The sequence below is a fragment of the Salvelinus alpinus genome, chromosome 21 (genome assembly GCF_045679555.1).
Source record: "Salvelinus alpinus chromosome 21, SLU_Salpinus.1, whole genome shotgun sequence".
NCBI classification, from domain to species: Eukaryota; Metazoa; Chordata; class Actinopteri; order Salmoniformes; family Salmonidae; genus Salvelinus; species Salvelinus alpinus.
The window spans coordinates 49327910-49347414 of NC_092106.1; the positions used below are offsets into that span (position 1 = coordinate 49327910).

At 43.4% G+C, this 19505-nt stretch overlaps 1 protein-coding gene across 3 annotated transcripts in view; it reads left to right on the forward strand.

Annotated features, from left to right (window-relative positions):
- Positions 1-1127: 1127 nt before the first annotated feature.
- cadm2b (cell adhesion molecule 2b) overlaps positions 1128-19505 on the forward strand; it is a 492515-nt gene continuing 474137 nt past the window's right edge. The window contains exon 1 of one of the 3 annotated variants that reach the window (XM_071358122.1): positions 1128-1526. In XM_071358122.1, coding sequence (XP_071214223.1) covers positions 1466-1526 — 61 coding nt within the window. In that variant the 5' untranslated portion in view covers positions 1128-1465. The remainder of the gene's footprint in view (positions 1527-19505) is intronic. The other 2 variants (XM_071358120.1, XM_071358119.1) reach the window with 2 other exon arrangements.

Here is a 19505-nt window from a genome sequence, read left to right on the forward strand (position 1 = left end):
AGAGAGAGAGAACGTCACCAAACGAGAAGGTATCTAATTCTGTACTAAACAGAACACGAAACACCATCATAGTGTTTAGAAGCTACAGAGAGAGAGAGAGAACGTCACCAAACGAGAAGGTATCTAACTCTTCACTAGACAGGAGGTGAAACACCATCATAGTGTTTATAAGCTATAGAGAGAGAGAGAGAACGTCACCAAACGAGAAGGTATCTAACTCTTCACTAGACAGGAGGTGAAACACCATCATAGTGTTTAGAAGCTACAGAGAGAGAGAGAACGTCACCAAACGAGAAGGTATCTAACTCTTCACTAGACAGGAGGTGAAACACCATCATAGTGTTTAGAAGCTACAGAGAGAGAGAGAGAGAACGTCACCAAACGAGAAGGTAACTAATTCTGTACTAAACAGAACACGAAACACCATCATAGTGTTTAAAAGCTATAGAGAGAGAGAACGTCACCAAACGAGAAGGTATCTAACTCTTCACTAGACAGGAGGTGAAACCCCATCAGAGTGTTTTGAACCTTTTAAGGTAGGTCTCCCAGTCCCTGTCAAGGTGTTACGACACACCATGTCATGTTTCAAAACATCCCAGGATGACGTGTTTACATACTCCAGCAAAGTTAATATTTCATCTCCTTTGCGTTGGTGTATGCTCAGTTGCCACTAGATTTGGTTTTTACAAAGCACTTAATTTTAACAGTGTACTAACTACACCTGCCAGGGACTGTAGCCTATACTACTAACTGAACAGAATCACTGTAGAATATTACATTTCAGAGCCTCTAACAGTCCTAACACATTACAAAGAGGATAACGACTAGCTGTTTGGTGGTGTCCTTTCAGCACCACCTCGTGCTGAACCAGCGAGGCACTGTACCTTATACTAACTGAACCGAATAACTGTAGAATATTACAAAATGTGTAAGAGTCTAAAACAGGCATATACCACACATTAGAAACAGCCCGGGGTAATGATTGTGAGAATTTGACCGTGCTGCCGGAGCTCCCTAGAGTAATGTCTAGGTGTTTGCCATTGGTGAAGCGCCTTTATCAGTTAGAGAGGCGTGGGCGGGACTCTGCTCACTCCCTCGTTCTGCATCTCGACAGAAAGGCAATAAGCTGCACTTTCTCTGCGCGAGGAGAGAAGCATCTCTCGTTCTCTCTCTCTCTCTCTCTCTCTCTCTCTCTCTCTCTACAGTCCCGGTGGTACGGTGTAAAGGCACACTCTAACAAACGGCAATAGGCTACTGCTACAGCCCGAGGATCTGCCCAAGTACAGAGGGACTTGACTTACTTTGCCTTGACAGGAGAACTGAGTTCCGTTCCTACGTAGACTAAGGAGCCTATGAGATTCTTCTCAGTTTTCAGACTGCAAGCGCACCTGGATAAACCCGAGAGCTTCTCCAGTCGAAAACAGAAGACCCAGCATAGTTTGCTGCTGAAGGAAGCGTTAAGAATATGATTCTCCAACGGCACTTGGTGTTCCTCCTGTATAGCTTGTGTGGAATCGCCTCGAAAGGTAGGCTGGCTATGCGCTGGAAGCATACATATGTTTAGTAGCCTGGGTTATTCTATAGCTCTGTAGTCTACATCTAAACCCGGGCGTGGTGAACATACTTCATGAGGTGTACGAGTAATAGTCTCCCTCACGTCTTGTATCAAGTGTGTCGAAGTCATGAAGATATGTCATTTTCTGTTTTGAGAATGGGTCAGTTTTGTCGCTCGAGTGTTTTGGGACGTAGGATTGCGCTGTCGATGGTGAGGGAACATGGTGATGGTACAGCGCAGTAGTAAAGTTCTGCGGAAAAATGCGAATACCTATATTCTTCATCACGGAATGATCTTCGTGATACAATGGTGGTGGTGGTGGTGGTGGTGGCCATAAGTTACGATACACCAACTTGGATGGTATCCCATGTCTTTTGCGTGCACAGCAAGGAACAGCTAGATTTCAACGTATAGCATACAGTAGGCTACTTAACAGGTTATGGGGTGTGTTAAGGTCAATGTAAAGACATTGGGTTGTAACCTATTTTGTGTACATCAAATTCGGTTATAGATATTTAATACACTCAATAAGCGTATAATATTGTTATAACATACTGATGTATTATTAATAGATTGAATTTGATACGAATGACAAATGAGACACTATTAGACGTGATTTTCATCTATGTCTGAAAACATGAATTATACTATCCAATGGTACAGTAGGCTCACAAGCTGGTGAACTAAATGTGAGATGTTCATTATATAGATGTATGTTTTGTGCTGCGGGCGGTGGGGCAGCAGGTTGGCTATATCTTGGGGTCGTGTTTGACTAGAATATACGCGTTTTAATCCTCTGATCTGGGCAGCTGTTTTTCAAAAGGTGAAATGCAGGTGGAGGTTATTGGTAACAGTTTAAACCATGCTTGTATATTATAGCCTATCTTATCTGAAATATATCTTTTATTTCAGCCACATTTGGAGCTGCGTTAATTGGTAGCCTAAATTAAATGATTAAATGTCATTGTTCATATTTATAAATGTAATATTCTTTAATTAGCTATTCATTTTTTTTTGAGGGGGGGGCATTTCTGTCCACATTCATAATGTAGCCTACTCACTGTAACTTCAGATAGGAGAGAAACAATGGATGGATGAAGTAGCAGGCAGTATCGCATTTTCGTCACATAAATTCCCCAACTCCCCGCGCAGCCCGCCCGTCCCGCTAACGGGCTTCTGCTTGCGCAGCCACCGCCCTGTGCTGTGCCACTGCGCGCGGGGTGACGCCGATGGAATGAACAAGTCCTTCTTTTTCCCTGAGGCTCTCTGATGTCGTTTAGTGTATAGGCTATAGTCTAAGCCACGCAGTGTATAGGGTACACGCCCAGCTGGCTACTATGAGTCACCTGTCATTACAGAAATGTATGATGCCCTACTGTTTTTTATTTAAAAAGGGGATTTTTAAGGGGTTGGTATCGCATCAACTTGTTGTATACCTATCTAAATTAAGAAAATAACTCCTACACAGTAACTCGTCCCTGTCAGCCTGACTTCTATTCTGTTCTCTTCTCTTCTATTATGCTCTATTCTATTCTATTATGCTCTATTCTATTCTATTATATGCTATTCTATTCTATTCTATTCTATTCTATTATGCTCTATTCTATTATATTCTATTCTATTATGCTCTATTCTATTCTATTATGCTATATTCTATTATATTCTATTCAATTATATTCTATTCTATTATGCTCTATTCTATTCTATTCTATTATTCTCTATTCTATTCTATTATGCTCTATTCTATTCTATTATGCTATATTCTATTATATTCTATTATGCTCTATTCTAATCTATTATGCTCTATTCTATTCTATTCTATTATGCTCTATTCTATTCTATTATATTATGCTCTATTCTATTCTATTCTATTATGCTCTATTCTATTCTATTATGCTATATTCTATTATATTCTATTAAATTCTATTCTATTATGCTCTATTCTATTCTATTCTATTATGCTCTATTCTATTCTATTATGCTCTATTCTATTATATTATGCTCTATTCTATTCTATTCTATTATGCTCTATTCTATTCTATTATGCTCTATTCTATTCTATTATGCTATATTCTATTATATTCTATTCTATTATGCTCTATTCTATTCTATTCTATTATGCTCTATTCTATTCTATTATGCTCTATTCTATTCTATTCTATTCTATTCAATTCTATTCTATTCTATTATGCTCTATTCTATTCTATTCAATTATATTCTATTCTATTATGCTCTATTCTATTCTATTATGCTCTATTCTATTCAATTATATTCTATTATATTATGCTCTATTCTATTCTATTCTATTATGCTCTATTCTATTCTATTCTATTCTATTATGCTCTATTCTATTCTATGCTATTCTATTATGTTCTATTCTATTCTGTTCAATTCTATTGTATTATGCTCTATTCTGTTCTATTCTGTTCTATTCTATTCCATTCTATTATTTTCTATTCTGTTCTATTCTGTTCTATTCTATTCCATTCTATTATTTTCTATTCTATTCTATTATGCTCTATTCTATTCTGTTCTATTGTATTACATTATATTCTATTTTTTTCTAGTCTATTATTTTCTGTTCTATTATTAGAATAGAACAGAATTTAATAGAATATATTGCAATATAATATAATGGAACAGAATATAATAAGCTATATTCTATTATATTCTGTTCCATTTTGTTCTATTGTAATATATTATATTCTGTTCTATTCTGTTCTATTGTAATATATTATATTCTGTTCTATTATTTACCACTCTATTCTATTCTGTATTTTCTATGCTGTTCTATATTTCCAATGTATTCTATTCTGTATTTCCTATGCTGTTCTATGTTTCCTATGCTATTCTATTCTGTATTTCCTATGCTGTTCTATATTTCCAATGTATTCTATTCTGTATTTCCTATGCTGTTCTATGTTTCCTATGCTATTCTATTCTATATTTCCTATGCTATTCTATTCTATATTTCCTATCCTATTCTATTCTGTATTTCCTATGCTATTCTATTCTATATTTCCTATCCTATTCTATTCTGTATTTCCTATGCTGTTCTATATTTCCTATGCTATTCTATTCTGTATTTCCTATGCTGTTCTATATTTCCTATGCTATTCTATTCTGTATTTCCTATGCTGTTCTATATTTCCTATGCTGTTCTATTCTATATTTCCTATTCTATTCTATATTTCCTATGCTATTATATTCTTGCCATGACTTTTCTACCTAGATCTTCAGTAGTTTGGTAGTTTAGTAGTCTTCTGAACTAGCAAAGTTTTATAATGAACTATTTGAGGAAACAGAACATTTGTAGTGGTCATTTGCTGGTGGGTTCTGGTGATTAGAGGAACTGGAGGCTGATATCGAGGCTGATGTCGAGGCTGATGTCGAGAATGATGTCCAGGCTGACGTCGAAGGCTGATGTCGAGAATGATGTCCAGGCTGACGTCGAAGGCTGATGTCGAGAATGATGTCGAGGCTGATGTCGAGAATGATGTCGAGAATGATGTCCAGGCTGACGTCGAAGGCTGATGTCGAGAATGATGTCGAGGCTGATGTCGAGAATGATGTCGAGGCTGACGTCGAGGCTGACGTCGAGGCTGATGTGCCCTATTCTTTATCTAGTGCACTACCAGAGCCCATTTGTCAGTGTAGACACCGACTGTCATTGGTAAAAAAATACCTCAGCAGTGTGTTGACCTGTAGAAAGGTCAGTCTGGGTCTCTAGATTAATTAACCCCTCCAAGATTCTTTCTGTGCTCCATTACTATACTTAGTTCTAAACAGACCGGCTGTATTCGTCCATCCATACCATCTCCCTATCTGCCAACATGCCTCTCCAGTACATTCTGAGCACCTTGTCCGTGTTCCACATTTTTATTTTGAATTTATTATGGATCCCCATTAGCTGCTGCCAAATGCAGCAGCAACTCTTCCTAGGGTCCAGCAACATAAGCCAGTTACATACAGTTTAAAATATTACATGACATTACGTTTCATGACACCTTACCCAACACATTCAGTGTGCTCGCTCAGGCCACCACTCCACAACCACATATTTACAATACAACATCCATGTGCCTGAGTGTGTGTCTCTTCACAGTCCCCGCTGTTCCATAAGGTGTATTTTTAATTTAAAAAAAATCTAAAATCTGATTCTACTGCGTACATCGGTTACCTGATGTGGAATAGAGTTCTATGTAGTCATGGCTCTGTATAGTACTCTGCGCCACCCATATTCTGTTCTGGATTAAGGGATTGTTAAGAGACCTTTGTTGGCATGTCGTGTGGAGTATGCATGGGTGTCTGAGCTGTGTGCTAGTAGTTTAAACAGACAGCTCGGGACATTCAGCTTGTCAACACCTCTTACAAAAACAGGTAGTGATGAAGTCAATCTCTCCTCCACTTTGAACCATGAGAGATTGACATGCATATTATTAACGTTAGCTCTCTGTGTACATCCAAGGACCAGCTGTGCTGCCCTGTTCTGAGCCAATTGTAATTTTCCGAGGACCCTCTTTGTGGCACCTGACCACACGACAGAACAGTAGTCCAGGTGTGACAAAACCAGGGCCTGTAGGACCTGCCTTGTTGATGGTGTTGTGAAGAAGGTAGAGTAGCGCTTTATTATGGACCGACTTCTCCCCATCTTAGCTACTGTTGTATCAATATGTTTTGACCATGACAGTTTACAATCTAGTGTTACTCCACACAGTTTAGTCACCTCCTATGGGTCCTGTTTAAAAGTAGGGCACTATATAAGGAAAGGGTGCCATATAGGCTGTATTCATTGAGTCTCAAAACCTTCATCGCAAACAGAGTTATGTCTATACTGTATCAGACAGCCAGGTCACTTCCCCTCATTCTCCTCTCCCAATATAACTCTGTCCAACATTTAGACAGACAGACTCTGATTTTGAATTCCTCTGTATATTACATTATTCCAGTCAGTATGTGGGTTTCTTCTCTGAAAATCTTGAGATAAATACAAATTGGGCCCAGGGGAAAGTGAACCCAAAACGTCACAGTGCTTTAAGGTGAGGCTGGAGGGAGACGAGGGGAGACGAGGGGAGCTGGTGGGGAACTGAGGGGAATACATGGTTGTGTCTCTTGTGGGCTGCGGAGACAGCGACTGAACTGAGCCTCGCTGGTATACTGTTGCAGATAGAGAGAAGCTGAAGGAAGGCAGACAGGGAGGTATGGTAGACAGGAACACACAATCCCCCCCAGACACACAATCCCCCCCAGACACAGAACCCCCCCAGAACACCCCCAGACACACAACCCCCCCAGACACACAATCCCCCCCAGACACAGAACCCCCCCAGACACACAATCCCCCCCAGACACACAATCCCCCCCAGACCCCCCAGACACAGAACCCCCCCAGACACAGAACCCCCCCAGATCCCCCCCAGACACACAACCCCACCCCTCAGACCTCCCTCCAGCCTCCTCCACAACAACAATATCTGTCCACCTCCCTCCAGCCTCCTCCACAACAACATATATTTGGTATACAATAGATATCATCATCATCATCAACATCACACCAGCCTCTTCTGACAATATACATTAATGGTGTTTTACTGTCTGCCTCACCTCATTAGCTATCAGGTGGACGAGGCGGACATGTCTAGCTACAGTTGAAGTCGGAAGTTTACATACACTTAGGTTGGAGTCATTAAAACTAGTTTTTCAACCACTCCACACATTTCTTGTGAACAAACTATAGTTTTGGCAAGTCGGTTAGGACATCTACTTTGTGCATGACACAAGTCATTTTTCCAACAATTGTTTACAGACAGATTATTTCACTTATAATTAACTATCACAATTCCAGTGGGTCAGAAGTTTACATACACTAAGTTGTGACTGTGCCTTTAAACAGCTTGGAAAATTCCAGAAAATTATGTCATGGCTTTGTAAGCTTCTGATAGGATAATTGACATCATTTGAGTCAATTGGAGGTGTACCTGTGGATGTATTTCAAGGCCTACCTTCAAACTCAGTGCCTCTTTGCTTGACGTCATGGGGAAATCAAAATAAATCAGCCAAGACCTCCAAAAAAAAATGTAGACCTCCACAAGTCTGGTTCATCCTTGGGAGCAATATGCAAACGCCTGAAGGTACCACGTTCATATGTACGAACTCATGTTCGACTCATGTAAGATTCCAAACGGATCATGGTTTGCAGGCTACCAGTGTGCCAGGTTGTATTTTGTTGGTAGAACCTGAAGCCTCGCCTTACCAGTGAAGATGACGATGTCTTCGCCAATAGCAGCATTCTCACACACACACACACACACACACACACACACACACACACACACACACACACACACACACACACACACACACACACACACACACACACACACACACACACACACACACACAGTGTGTACCACGGCATATCAATAACCCTATCTGTCTGTCTGTCTGTCTGTCTGTCTGTCTGTCTGTCTGTCTGTCTGTCTAACATAACATCCATGTTGAGGAGTGCTCATCCTGGATGTTAGTCTACATGGAGACAGCACTCCTCAACCTGGATGTTAGTCTACATGGAGACAGCACTCCTCATCCTGGATGTTAGTCTACATGGAGACAACACTCCTCATCCTGGATGTTAGTCTACATGGAGACAGCACTCCTCATCCTGGATGTTAGTCTACATGGAGACAGCACTCCTCAACCTGGATGTTAGTCTACATGGAGACAGCACTCCTCAACCTGGATGTTAGTCTACATGGAGACAGCACTCCTCATCCTGGATGTTAGTCTACATGGAGACAGCACTCCTCATCCTGGATGTTAGTCTACATGGAGACAGCACTCCTCAACCTGGATGTTAGTCTACATGGAGACAGCACTCCTCAACCTGGATGTTAGTCTACATGGAGACAGCACTCCTCAACCTGGATGTTAGTCTACATGGAGACAGCACTCCTCAACCTGGATGTTAGTCTACATGGAGACAGCACTCCTCATCCTGGATGTTAGTCTACATGGAGACAGCACTCCTCATCCTGGATGTTAGTCTACATGGAGACAGCACTCCTCATCCTGGATGTTAGTCTACATGGAGACAGCACTCCTCATCCTGGATGTTAGTCTACATGGAGACAGCACTCCTCATCCTGGATGTTAGTCTACATGGAGACAGCACTCCTCAACCTGGATGGCTACAGTTCATTCTTACATGTTCTATGTTTAAGCCGCTTTTGAAAGCAAAAGTCCAATTATAAAACTATTTCTAGAGTGTTGAAAGTTTCCAAGAGAACAGTAGTCTCCATAATTGGGAAATAAAAAAAAAAAATGGAACTATCCAGATTCTGCCTAGAGCTGGCTGTCCGACCAAACTGAGAAACCGAGCAAGAAGGACCTTGGTCAGGGGAGGTGACCAAGAACCCAAATGACCACTCTGACAGAACTATATAGCTCCTTGGCTGAGATGAACCTGTGAACCTGTCAGAAGGACAACAGTGTCTACAGCACTTCACCAAACTGGACTTTATGGGAGAGCGGACAGACGTAAGCCACCCCAGAGAACAAAAAAAGCACATAACAGCAGTTGCAAAAAGTCAAGTTTATCTGGTCTGATGAGACAGAAAAAAAAGACACTTTGGCCTGAATGCAAATTGCTATGTGTGGAGAAAACGAGGCACAGCTCATTACCCGTCTAACAGAGTCTTTACCGTGAAGCATGGTGGTGGCAGCATCATGCTATGGGGATGCTTTTCAGGGACTGGGACACTGGGTAAGGATAGAGGGAACAATGAATGGATCCAAATACAGGCAAATCCTTGATGAGAACCTGCTTCAGAGTGCAAACGACTTTAGACTGGGGGCGAAGATTTACTGTATGTTCCAACTGGACAATGCGCAAAAGTAACGCTGGAATAAATTCAGAACAAGAATGTGAAAGTCCTTGAGTGACCCAGTCAAAGTCCAGACTTGAATCCCATTGAAAATCTGTGGAAAGACTTGAATATTGCTGTTTACTGCCTCTCCCCATCTAAAAAAACCTGCAAGGAAGAATAGGAGAAAATCCCCAAATGCAGATTTTTAAAGCTGATACAGACATACCCAAGACAACTCAAAGCTGTAATCGCTGCCAAAGGTGCTTCTGCAAAGTATTGACTCAGGGGTGTGAATATTTATGTATTTCATTTTCAGTAAATTTGCAAAAATTCATTATGGGGTGTTGTGTGTAATTGGGTGATACAACAAATATATTAAAATCCATTTTAAGTTCAGGCTGTAATACAACAAAATGTGGAATAAGTCAAGGGGTGTGACTACTTTCAGAAGGCTCTGTAGCAAATAGTGTGCCATTCGTGACACAAGTCTGTCATTGTAACTACTGTAGCTGTTCAGATCTCATTGCCCAGTGAGAGAAATTAGTACAATGAGGTTTTCATTAATTCCTTTGGGACCTTGGCAGATGGAGCATTTGGGACAGTGGCAGATGGAACATTTGGGACAGTGGCAGATGGAGCATTTGGGACAGTGGCAGATGGAGCATTTGGGACAGTGGCAGATGGAGCATTTGGGACCTTGGCAGATGGAGCATTTGGGACCGTGGCAGATGGAGCATTTGGGACAGTGGCAGATGGAGCATTTGGGACAGTGGCAGATGGAGCATTTGGGACAGTGGCAGATGGAGCATTTGGGACCTTGGCAGATGGAGCATTTGGGACAGTGGCAGATGGAGCATTTGGGACCGTGGCAGATGGAGCATTTGGGACCGTGGCAGATGGAGCATTTGGGACCGTGGCAGATGGAGCATTTGGGACCGTGGCAGATGGAGCATTTGGGACCTTGGCAGATGGAGCATTTGGGACAGTGGCAGATGGAGCATTTGGGACAGTGGCAGATGGAGCATTTGGGACAGTGGCAGATGGTGCATTTGGGACCGTGGCAGATGGTGCATTTGGGACCGTGGCAGATGGAGCATTTGGGACCGTGGCAGATGGAGAATTTGGGACAGTGGCAGATGGAGCATTTGGGACCGTGGCAGATGGAGCATTTGGGACCTTGGCAGATGGAGCATTTGGGACCTTGGGAGATGGAGCATTTGGGACAGTGGCAGATGGAGCATTTGGGACCGTGGCAGATGGAGCATTTGGGACCGTGGCAGATGGAGCATTTGGGACCGTGGCAGATGGAGCATTTGGGACCGTGGCAGATGGAGCATTTGGGACCGTGGCAGATGGAGAATTTGGGACCTTGGCAGATGGAGCATTTGGGACCGTGGCAGATGGAGCATTTGGGACCGTGGCAGATGGAGCATTTGGGACCGTGGCAGATGGAGCATTTGGGACCGTGGCAGATGGAGAATTTGGGACCGTGGCAGATGGAGCATTTGGGACCGTGGCAGATGGAGCATTTGGGACCGTGGCAGATGGAGCATTTGGGACCGTGGCAGATGGAGCATTTGGGACCGTGGCAGATGGAGCATTTGGGACCTTGGGAGATGTTTGTTCATGATACATCTTGTAGTTGAATATACATTTAGATTATGATGGCTAGATTGTGATAACTGGTCTGATGAAATATTTTATGACAAAGGACATTAATACTGTAAGAACACCTTGTGTGTGTCCCAAATGGCACCCTATTCCCTATATAGTGCACTACTTTTGACCAGAGCCCTATTCCCTATATAGTGCACTACTTTTGACCAGAGCCCTATTCCCTATATAGTGCACTACTTTTGACCAGAACCCTATTCCCTATATATAGCACTACCTTTGACCAGAGCCCCTGCACTATGTAATGAATAGGATGCCATTTGGTACGTGCCCCTACTGTACGTGATGTTTGTTAAATATTTTAATTGGCATCTTTAATTTGGTTATATCTTTCACTACATTGACACAGTAAGATTGCTTTCATTGTGAGAATGATTTGCCTAATATAATATCCTATTACTAATTGATCATTTCTAATCATACATTTTTTATTCAACTTTTAATGTTGGATGTAAAAAACATTTGATTAAGTCTGTTGAAACAAAATATACAAATATTCATAGGTTTATTAATCAGTTATATTCTCAGATCTAAAATTGAAATTTTTTATTTTTTCAAACTGTGAACAAAAGTCATGTGATCTGATGCTTTTAGAGGGCATTACCATGGTGACTGAATGTGTCCCAAATGACACCCTATTTCTTATATACTGCACTACTTTTGACCAGAATCCTATGGTCCCTGTTAAAAAGTAGTGCACTAAATAGGGAATTGGGTGCCGTATGCGATTTAATCCATGGAGACTTTGAGATTCGTTTTCTGGGTATTGTTGAATTGATTGCATGCAGGAAATGGAAAACTGAAGCCCTCTTCTAATTGGCTGTAGATATCACCAATCAATGAGCCTAAATTAGACCAGGCTGAATATACAGTATAGGATTAAACACAGGAAGGACTAGTGTTACTGGTGTTATTCTACAGTGTTGAGTTAAAACACAGTGTTACTGGGATTATTCTACAGTGTAGAGTTAAAACACAGTGTTACTGGGATTATTCTACAGTGTTGAGTTAAAACACAGGTAAAACACAATCTCAATCGAACTTGCTTTCGACAGTAGTTACAGACTAGGCTTTATCTGTAGTCCTGGAAAGTAGCCTTACAGCTCTACTGTGTTATCTGGTCCAACATTATTCATGTTTTATTCTACCTAATATGAGACACTACTCTGTTCATCCACCGTACTCTAGTCTAGTGTAGTGTTAAATAGCTCCCCTGGAAGCTGGGGGTTTTGGGCCTGTGGCTCTGTTGGGGGTTTTGGGCCTGTGGCTCTGCTGGGGGTTTTGGGCCTGTGGCTCTGCTGGGGGTTTTGGGCCTGTGGCTCTGTTGGGGGTTTTGGGCTGTGGCTCTGCTGGGGGTTTTGGGCCTGTGGCTCTGCTAGGGGTTTTGGGCCTGTGGCTCTGCTGGGGGTTTTGGGCTGTGGCTCTGCTGGGGGTTTTGGGCCTGTGGCCCTGTTGGGGTTTTGGGCCTGTGGCTCTGCTGGGGGTTTTGGGCTGTGGCTCTGTTGGGGGTTTTGGGCCTGTGGCTCTGCTGGGGGTTTTGGGCCTGTGGCTCTGTTGGGGGTTTTGGGCCTGTGGCTCTGTTGGGGGTTTTGGGCCTGTGGCCCTGTTGGGGTTTTGGGCCTGTGGCTCTGCTGGGGGTTTTGGGCTGTGGCTCTGTTGGTGGTTTTGGGCCTGTGGCTCTGCTGGGGGTTTTGGGCCTGTGGCTCTGTTGGGGGTTTTGGGCCTGTGGCTCTGTTGGGGGTTTTGGGCCGGTGGCTCTGTTGGGGTTTTGGGCTGTGGCTCTGTTGGGGTTTTGGGCCTGTGGCTCTGCTGGGGGTTTTGGGCCTGTGGCTCTGTTGGGGGTTTTGGGCCTGTGGCTCTGCTGGGGGTTTTGGGCCTGTGGCTCTGTTGGGGGTTTTGGGCTGTGGCTCTGTTGGGGTTTTGGGCCTGTGGCTCTGCTGGGGTTTTTGGGCTGTGGCTTTGTTGGGGTTTTGGGCCTGTGGCTCTGCTGGGGGTTTTGGGCCTGTGGCTCTGCTGAAGGTTTTGGGCCTGTGGCTCTGTTGGGGGTTTTGGGCCTGTGGCTCTGTTGGGGGTTTTGGGCCTGTGACTCTGCTGGGGGTTTTGGGCCTGTGGCTCTGTTGGGGGTTTTGGGCCTGTGGCTCTGCTGGGGGTTTTGGGCCTGTGGCTCTGTTGGGGGTTTTGGGCCTGTGACTCTGCCGGGGGTTTTGGGCTGTGGCTCTGTTGGGGGTTTTGGGCCTGTGGCTCTGCTGGGAGTTTTGGGCCTGTGGCTCTGCTAGGGGTTTTGGGCCTGTGGCTCTGTTGGGGGTTTTGTGAGCTTCAGTTCTCCTCTCTGCGTATCAGTATTTTGCTCAGACCTGCAAACTGAGGCGATACTTCATTTTCGGGCCGTTTGCAGAATGACCTTTACCAGTGGTTGTTGGCCCGCAGCTCTGTTGAAGTGGGCTGTGTGCCCGGCCACCGAGCAGCACAGCAGACTCTGAATCTCATTTAGCTTGTGTGATGATCTCTCCCTTTTTTCTCCTTTCACTGCGCTCCCTCTCTCCATCTCTCGGTCTCTGTCTCGGTCTCTCGGTTTCTCATCCATTTCTCTCTCTCTCTCTCTCTCTCTCTCTCTCTCTCTCTCTCTCTCTCTCTCTCTCTCTCTCTCTCTCTCTCTCTCTCTCAATTTTCAATTCAATTCAATTCAATTTGCTTTATTGGCATGACGTAACAATGTACATATTGCCAAAGCTTGTTTACAATGTAAAAATGAGAATCAAAATTGTCAACGGGACAACAGTAACAACAATAACCAAGGGTCAAAATAACCATACATTCAACAATAACAATAAACATACAGTAAAGGACATGTGCAGGTTGATTGGTTTGTCAGACACTGTCCCTCAACTTATGGCAGGCAGCAATGTAGTGCGCTGCCAACCCACAGCTCTCTGCGTCCTCCCCCAACAGGACGGGTAGCCTATCCTCATCAGAGAGGTCTTTGAAACCTTGAATAAGAGTTTCAAATTTGGGGAAATGACACTCTCTAATTGTTTTATATTTTTGACATTTTGTCAGGAAATGCAGCTCCGTCTCAGGTTCTGCTATTGTGCAGTGGTTGCACAGCCTTTCCTCTACAGGGAGCCAGGTTTTCCTGTGTCTACCTTTCTCAATGGCAAGGCTGTGCTCACTGAGCCTGTACTTTGTCAAGGTTTTTCTAAAGTTTTGATCAGTAACCATGGTCAAATATTTAGCCACGGTGTACTGTCGATTTAGGGCCAGATAGGACTGCATTTTGCTCTGTGCTTGTGCTTGTGTTTCCCAATAAGCAATATAGTTTTGTTTTGACTGTGTTGTAATTTGGTTTATCCTGATTGATTGGATGTTCTGGTCCTGAGGCTTCAGTGTGTTAGTAGAACAGGTTAGTGAACTCAGCCCCAGGACCAGCTGGATGAGGGGACTCTTTTCTTTGTTCAGCTCTTGGTATTGCAGGGCTTGGTAATGATATGAGAGGGGGTCACTGTATTTTAGATGTTTCCAAAACTTAATTGCTCTTTTTTGAGTTTTTATTATTAGTGGATATTTGCCTAATTCTGCCCTGCATGCATTGTTTGTAGTTTTCCTCTGGACATGTAGGAGAATCTTACAGAACTCTGCATGCAGGGTTTCAATGGGATGTTTGTCCCATTTGATGAAATCTTGTTTTGCAAGTGGACCCCACACCTCGCTGCCATAAAGTGCAATTGGTTCAATGACATATTCAATTAGTTTTAGCCAAATCTTAATAGGTATTTCAATTTGAATTTGCTTTTTAATTGCGTAGAATGCCCTGCGTGCTTTCTCTCTCAGTTCATTCACTGCTTCATTAAGGTGTCCAGTTGAGCTTATTTTTAAACCTAAGTAATTGTAGTGTGTGCAGTGCTCTATATATTTTGTACCAATTGAGAACTTTGGTCTAATTCCCTGAGATCTGGATCTTCTCTGGAAAATCATTATTTTAGTCTTTTTGGGGTTTACTGCCAGGGCCCAGGTCTGGCAGTACTGCTCTAGCAGGTCCAGGCTCTGCTGTAGGCCATGTGCTGTGGGTGACAGCAGGCATAGGTCATCGGCAAAGAGTAGGTATTTAACCTCTGAATTATGGAGACTAACACCAGGGGCTGAGGATTTTTCTAGAATAGTGGCCAATTCGTTGATGTAAATATTGAAGAGTGCTGGGCTCAGATTACAACCCTGACGAAGGCCCCGCCCCTGGTTAAAGAATTCTGTTCTTTTCTTGCCAATTTTAATGCTGCACGTATTGCCAGTATACATTGATTTAATTATGTCATATGTTTTACCCCCTACACCACTTTCAATAACTTTGTAGAACAGTCCTGTGTGCCAAATAGAATCAAATGCTTTTTGGAAGTCGATAAAGCAAGCGTATATTTTGGTATTATTTTGGTGGACATGTTTATCTATCAGGGTGTGTAGGGTGTAAATATGATCGGTCGTGCGATGTTTTGGTATAAATCCAATTTGGCTTTTACTCAAGACATTGTGCTTATTAAGGAAGTTTAGAACTCTTACATTTATAATACTACAGAAAACCTTCCCCAGGTTACTGTTCACACAAATGCCTCTGTAATTGTTAGGGTCAAATTTGTCTCCGTTTTTAAAGATTGGGGTTATGAGTCCTTGATTCCAGATGTCAGGGAAATAACCTACACTCAGGATCAAATTAAACAGTTTTAATATAGCCAACTGAAATTTTGCACTAGTGAGTTTGAGCATCTCATTTAGGATGCCATCAGGTCCGCATGCCTTTTTAAATTTGAGAGCCTGAAGTTTCTTATAGAGCTCCTGGTCAGTAATTGGGGAGTCCAGTGGATTTTGATTGTCCTTTATAGCTCTTTCTAATCCATTCAACTTCTCATGAATTTGGCGTTGTTCTGCGTTTGTGTCAATTTGAACGGTGTTGTAGAGTGTTTTAAAATGGGTTGTCCAAATGTCACCATTTTGTATCGCTAATTCCTCTTGTTTAGATTTTTTTTTTTTTTTCCAATTTTGCCAGAAGTTGTTTGTGTTTATGGACTCCTCAATTAGCGTCAGCTGCTTTCTGTTGTACTGTGCTTTTTTGGTTCTGAGTGTACGTTTATAGAGTTTTAAAGTCTCACAGTAATGAAGGCGTAATTCACCATTATTTGGGTGTCTGTGCTTTTGGTTGGATAGTGTTCTAAGTTTTTTCCTTATAATTTTACAATCTGCATCAAACCAGTTGTCATCTGTGATCTTTTTTGTTTTGTTTTTTATCAATTTCAATTGTGCTTCTTTTGCCGTTTGCCTGAATATATAGTTGATGTTTTGTACTGCTAGATTGATGCCTTCTTTACTGTGAGTGAATGTGGTATCCAGAAAGTTATCTAAGAGTGTTTGGATATTTTGGTTCCAGGTTGCTTTCTGGTATTCTTCTGTGCTGTTTTGTTTCTCTCTCTCTCTCTCTCTCTCTCTCTCTCTCTCTCTCTCTCTCTCTCTCTCTCTCTCTCTCTCTCTCTCTCTCTGTCTCTCTCTCTCTCTCCATCTTTCTCTCTCTCTCTCCATCTCTCTCTCTCTCTCTCTCTCTCTCTCCCTGTCTCTCTCTCTTTGAGGCAAAGTTAATATTTTCTGTTCAGAAATAACATCTAAATGAAATCTCTTTAAGTAGGATCTCTTGGCAGTTTGAAGGTTGTGTACCATCTGAAAAGCATGTTTGTGTCCTGTCCCTTATCTCATACACACAGTGGTACTCACATCTGATCATATCATTCACAGGATTGATATCTTCAGGAATGATCCTCTCTCTGGTGTAATCCATCCTTCTGTTGCTGGTGATTTATACATAAATGATTTAGGGCGGCAGGTAGTCTGGCGAGTTAAGAGCGCTGGGCAAGTAAATGTCGCTGGTTCGAATCCGCGAGACAACTAGGTGAGAAAAAAAATCTGTCGATGAGCAAGACACTCAAACCCTAAATTGCTCCTGTAAGTCTCTCTGAATGAGAACGTCTGCTAAATGGCTATGGGCCCTGGTCAAATATCAATCTGTTAAGATAGTCTATAATATACCAGATATGGGCTACATCCCAAATGGGACTCTATTCCCTACACTGTAAAGGTAATAGGGTGCCATTGGGAGCGCAGTAAATATACACCTGAATGAAAAACTAACAGGAAGAAAACACCCTCTCTCTGACAAACAAATTAGACCGGAGAACTTGAGTTTTGATCAAGAGAGAGCAACAGCAGCACAAAAGTTGACTTGATGCATGTTTATAGCCCATCTATTGATCTGCTCTTTAAGCGGTTCCCACGGGTCTGTACAACTGACTATAGTCAGACTCTGAATGCAGCCAGACTTGCAAGGGAAGGTGGTGGTGGGGGGATAAAGACCTGATGCTCCATGTCCCCATAAAGAGCGATCAGTGGTGAGAACGAGAGCTGAATATTGATGGTGCCAGCCACAGCTACAGCCATGTGTGTGTGTGTGTGTGTGTATGTGTGTGTGTGTGTGTGTGTGTGTGTGTGTGTGTGTGTGTGTGTGTCTTTCACAGCACACAGCAGAAGATAGCTAAGCACCACAGAGATAGCACTGCTGAAAAATTTTTTCCTCAAAGCAGCTAAACTTAGAGGGATAGAGAGAGACACAGACAGACACAGACAGACACAGACAGACACAGACAGACACAGACAGACACAGACAGACACAGACAGACAGACACAGACAGACAGACACAGACAGACACAGACAGACAGACAGACAGACAGACAGACAGACAGACAGACAGACAGACAGACAGACAGACAGACAGACAGAAATGTAACCTGTTGACCATGTGCTGAGAACTGAGTGTTATAATGCCAATCTGTTGACCATGTTCTGAGTACTGAGTGTTATAGTGCCAATCTGTTGACCATGTTCTGAGTACTGAGTGTTATAATGCCAATCTGTTGACCATGTTCTGAGTACTGAGTGTTATATTATGATGCCAATCTGTTGACCATGTTCTGAGTACTGAGTGTTATAATGCCAATCTGTTGACCATGTTCTGAGTACTGAGTGTTATAATGCCAATCTGTTGACCATGTTCTGAGTACTGAGTGTTATATTATGATGCCAATCTGTTGACCATGTGCTGAGTACTGAGTGTTGTAGTGCCAATCTGTTGACCATGTGCTGAGTAATGAGTGTTATAATGCCAATCTGTTGTCTCTCCTTGTTTCAGTCAGTCCCTCCCTGTTTCAGGTAGTCCCTCCCTGTTTCAGTCAGTCCCTCCTTGTTTCAGTCAGTCCCTTCCTGTTTCAGGTAGTCCCTCCCTGTTTCAGTCAGTCCCTCCTTGTTTCAGTCAGTCCCTCCCTGTTTCAGTCAGTCCCTTCCTGTTTCTGGTAGTCCCTCCCTGTTTCGGGTAGTCCCTCCCTGTTTCGGGTAGTCCCTCCCTGTTTCAGTCAGTCCCTCCCTGTTTCAGTCAGTCCCTCCCTGTTTCTGGTAGTCCCTCCCTGTTTCGGGTAGTCCCTCCCTGTTTCAGTCAGTCCCTCCCTGTTTCTGGTAGTCCCTCCCTGTTTCGGGTAGTCCCTCCCTGTTTCAGTCATTCCCTCCCTGTTTCTGGTAGTCCCTCCCTGTTTCTGGTAGTCCCTCCCTGTTTCAGTCAGTCCCTTCCTGTTTCTGGCAGTCCCTCCCTGTTTCAGTCAGTCCCTCCCTGTTTCAGTCAGTCCCTCCCTGTTTCAGTCAGTCCCTGTTTCTGGTAGTCTCTCCTTGTTTCAGTCAGTCCCTCCCTGTTTCAGTCAGTCCCTCCCTGTTTCAGTCAGTCCATTCCTGTTTCTGGCAGTCCCTCCCTGTTTCTGGCAGTCCCTCCCTGTTTCAGTCAGTCCCTCCTTGTTTCAGTCAGTCCCTCCTTGTTTCAGTCAGTCCCTCCCTGTTTCAGTCAGTCCCTCCCTGTTTCAGTCAGTCCCTCCCTGTTTCAGTCAGTCTCTCCCTGTTTCAGTCAGTCCCTCCCTGTTTCAGTCAGTCCCTGTTTCTGGTAGTCTCTCCTTGTTTCAGTCAGTCCCTCCCTGTTTCAGTCAGTCCCTCCCTGTTTCAGTCAGTCCCTCCCTGTTTCAGTCAGTCCCTCCCTGTTTCAGTCAGTCCCTCCTTGTTTCAGTCAGTCCCTCCCTGTTTCAGTCAGTCCCTCCCTGTTTCAGTCATTCCCTCCCTGCTTCTGGCAGTCCCTCCCTGTTTCAGTCAGTCCCTCCCTGCTTCTGGCAGTCCCTCCCTGTTTCAGTCAGTCCCTCCCTGTTTCAGTCAGTCCCTTCCTGTTAGAGTCCAGTTTCATCCGTTTGGTGCTAAATGAACACAAGCCTGGTGTGTTTTCCTTCTAATCATTCTCCCATGCTCCAGCCAGGCCAAGACCTCTCTATCCATGCCTGCTACAGATTACTGGGTG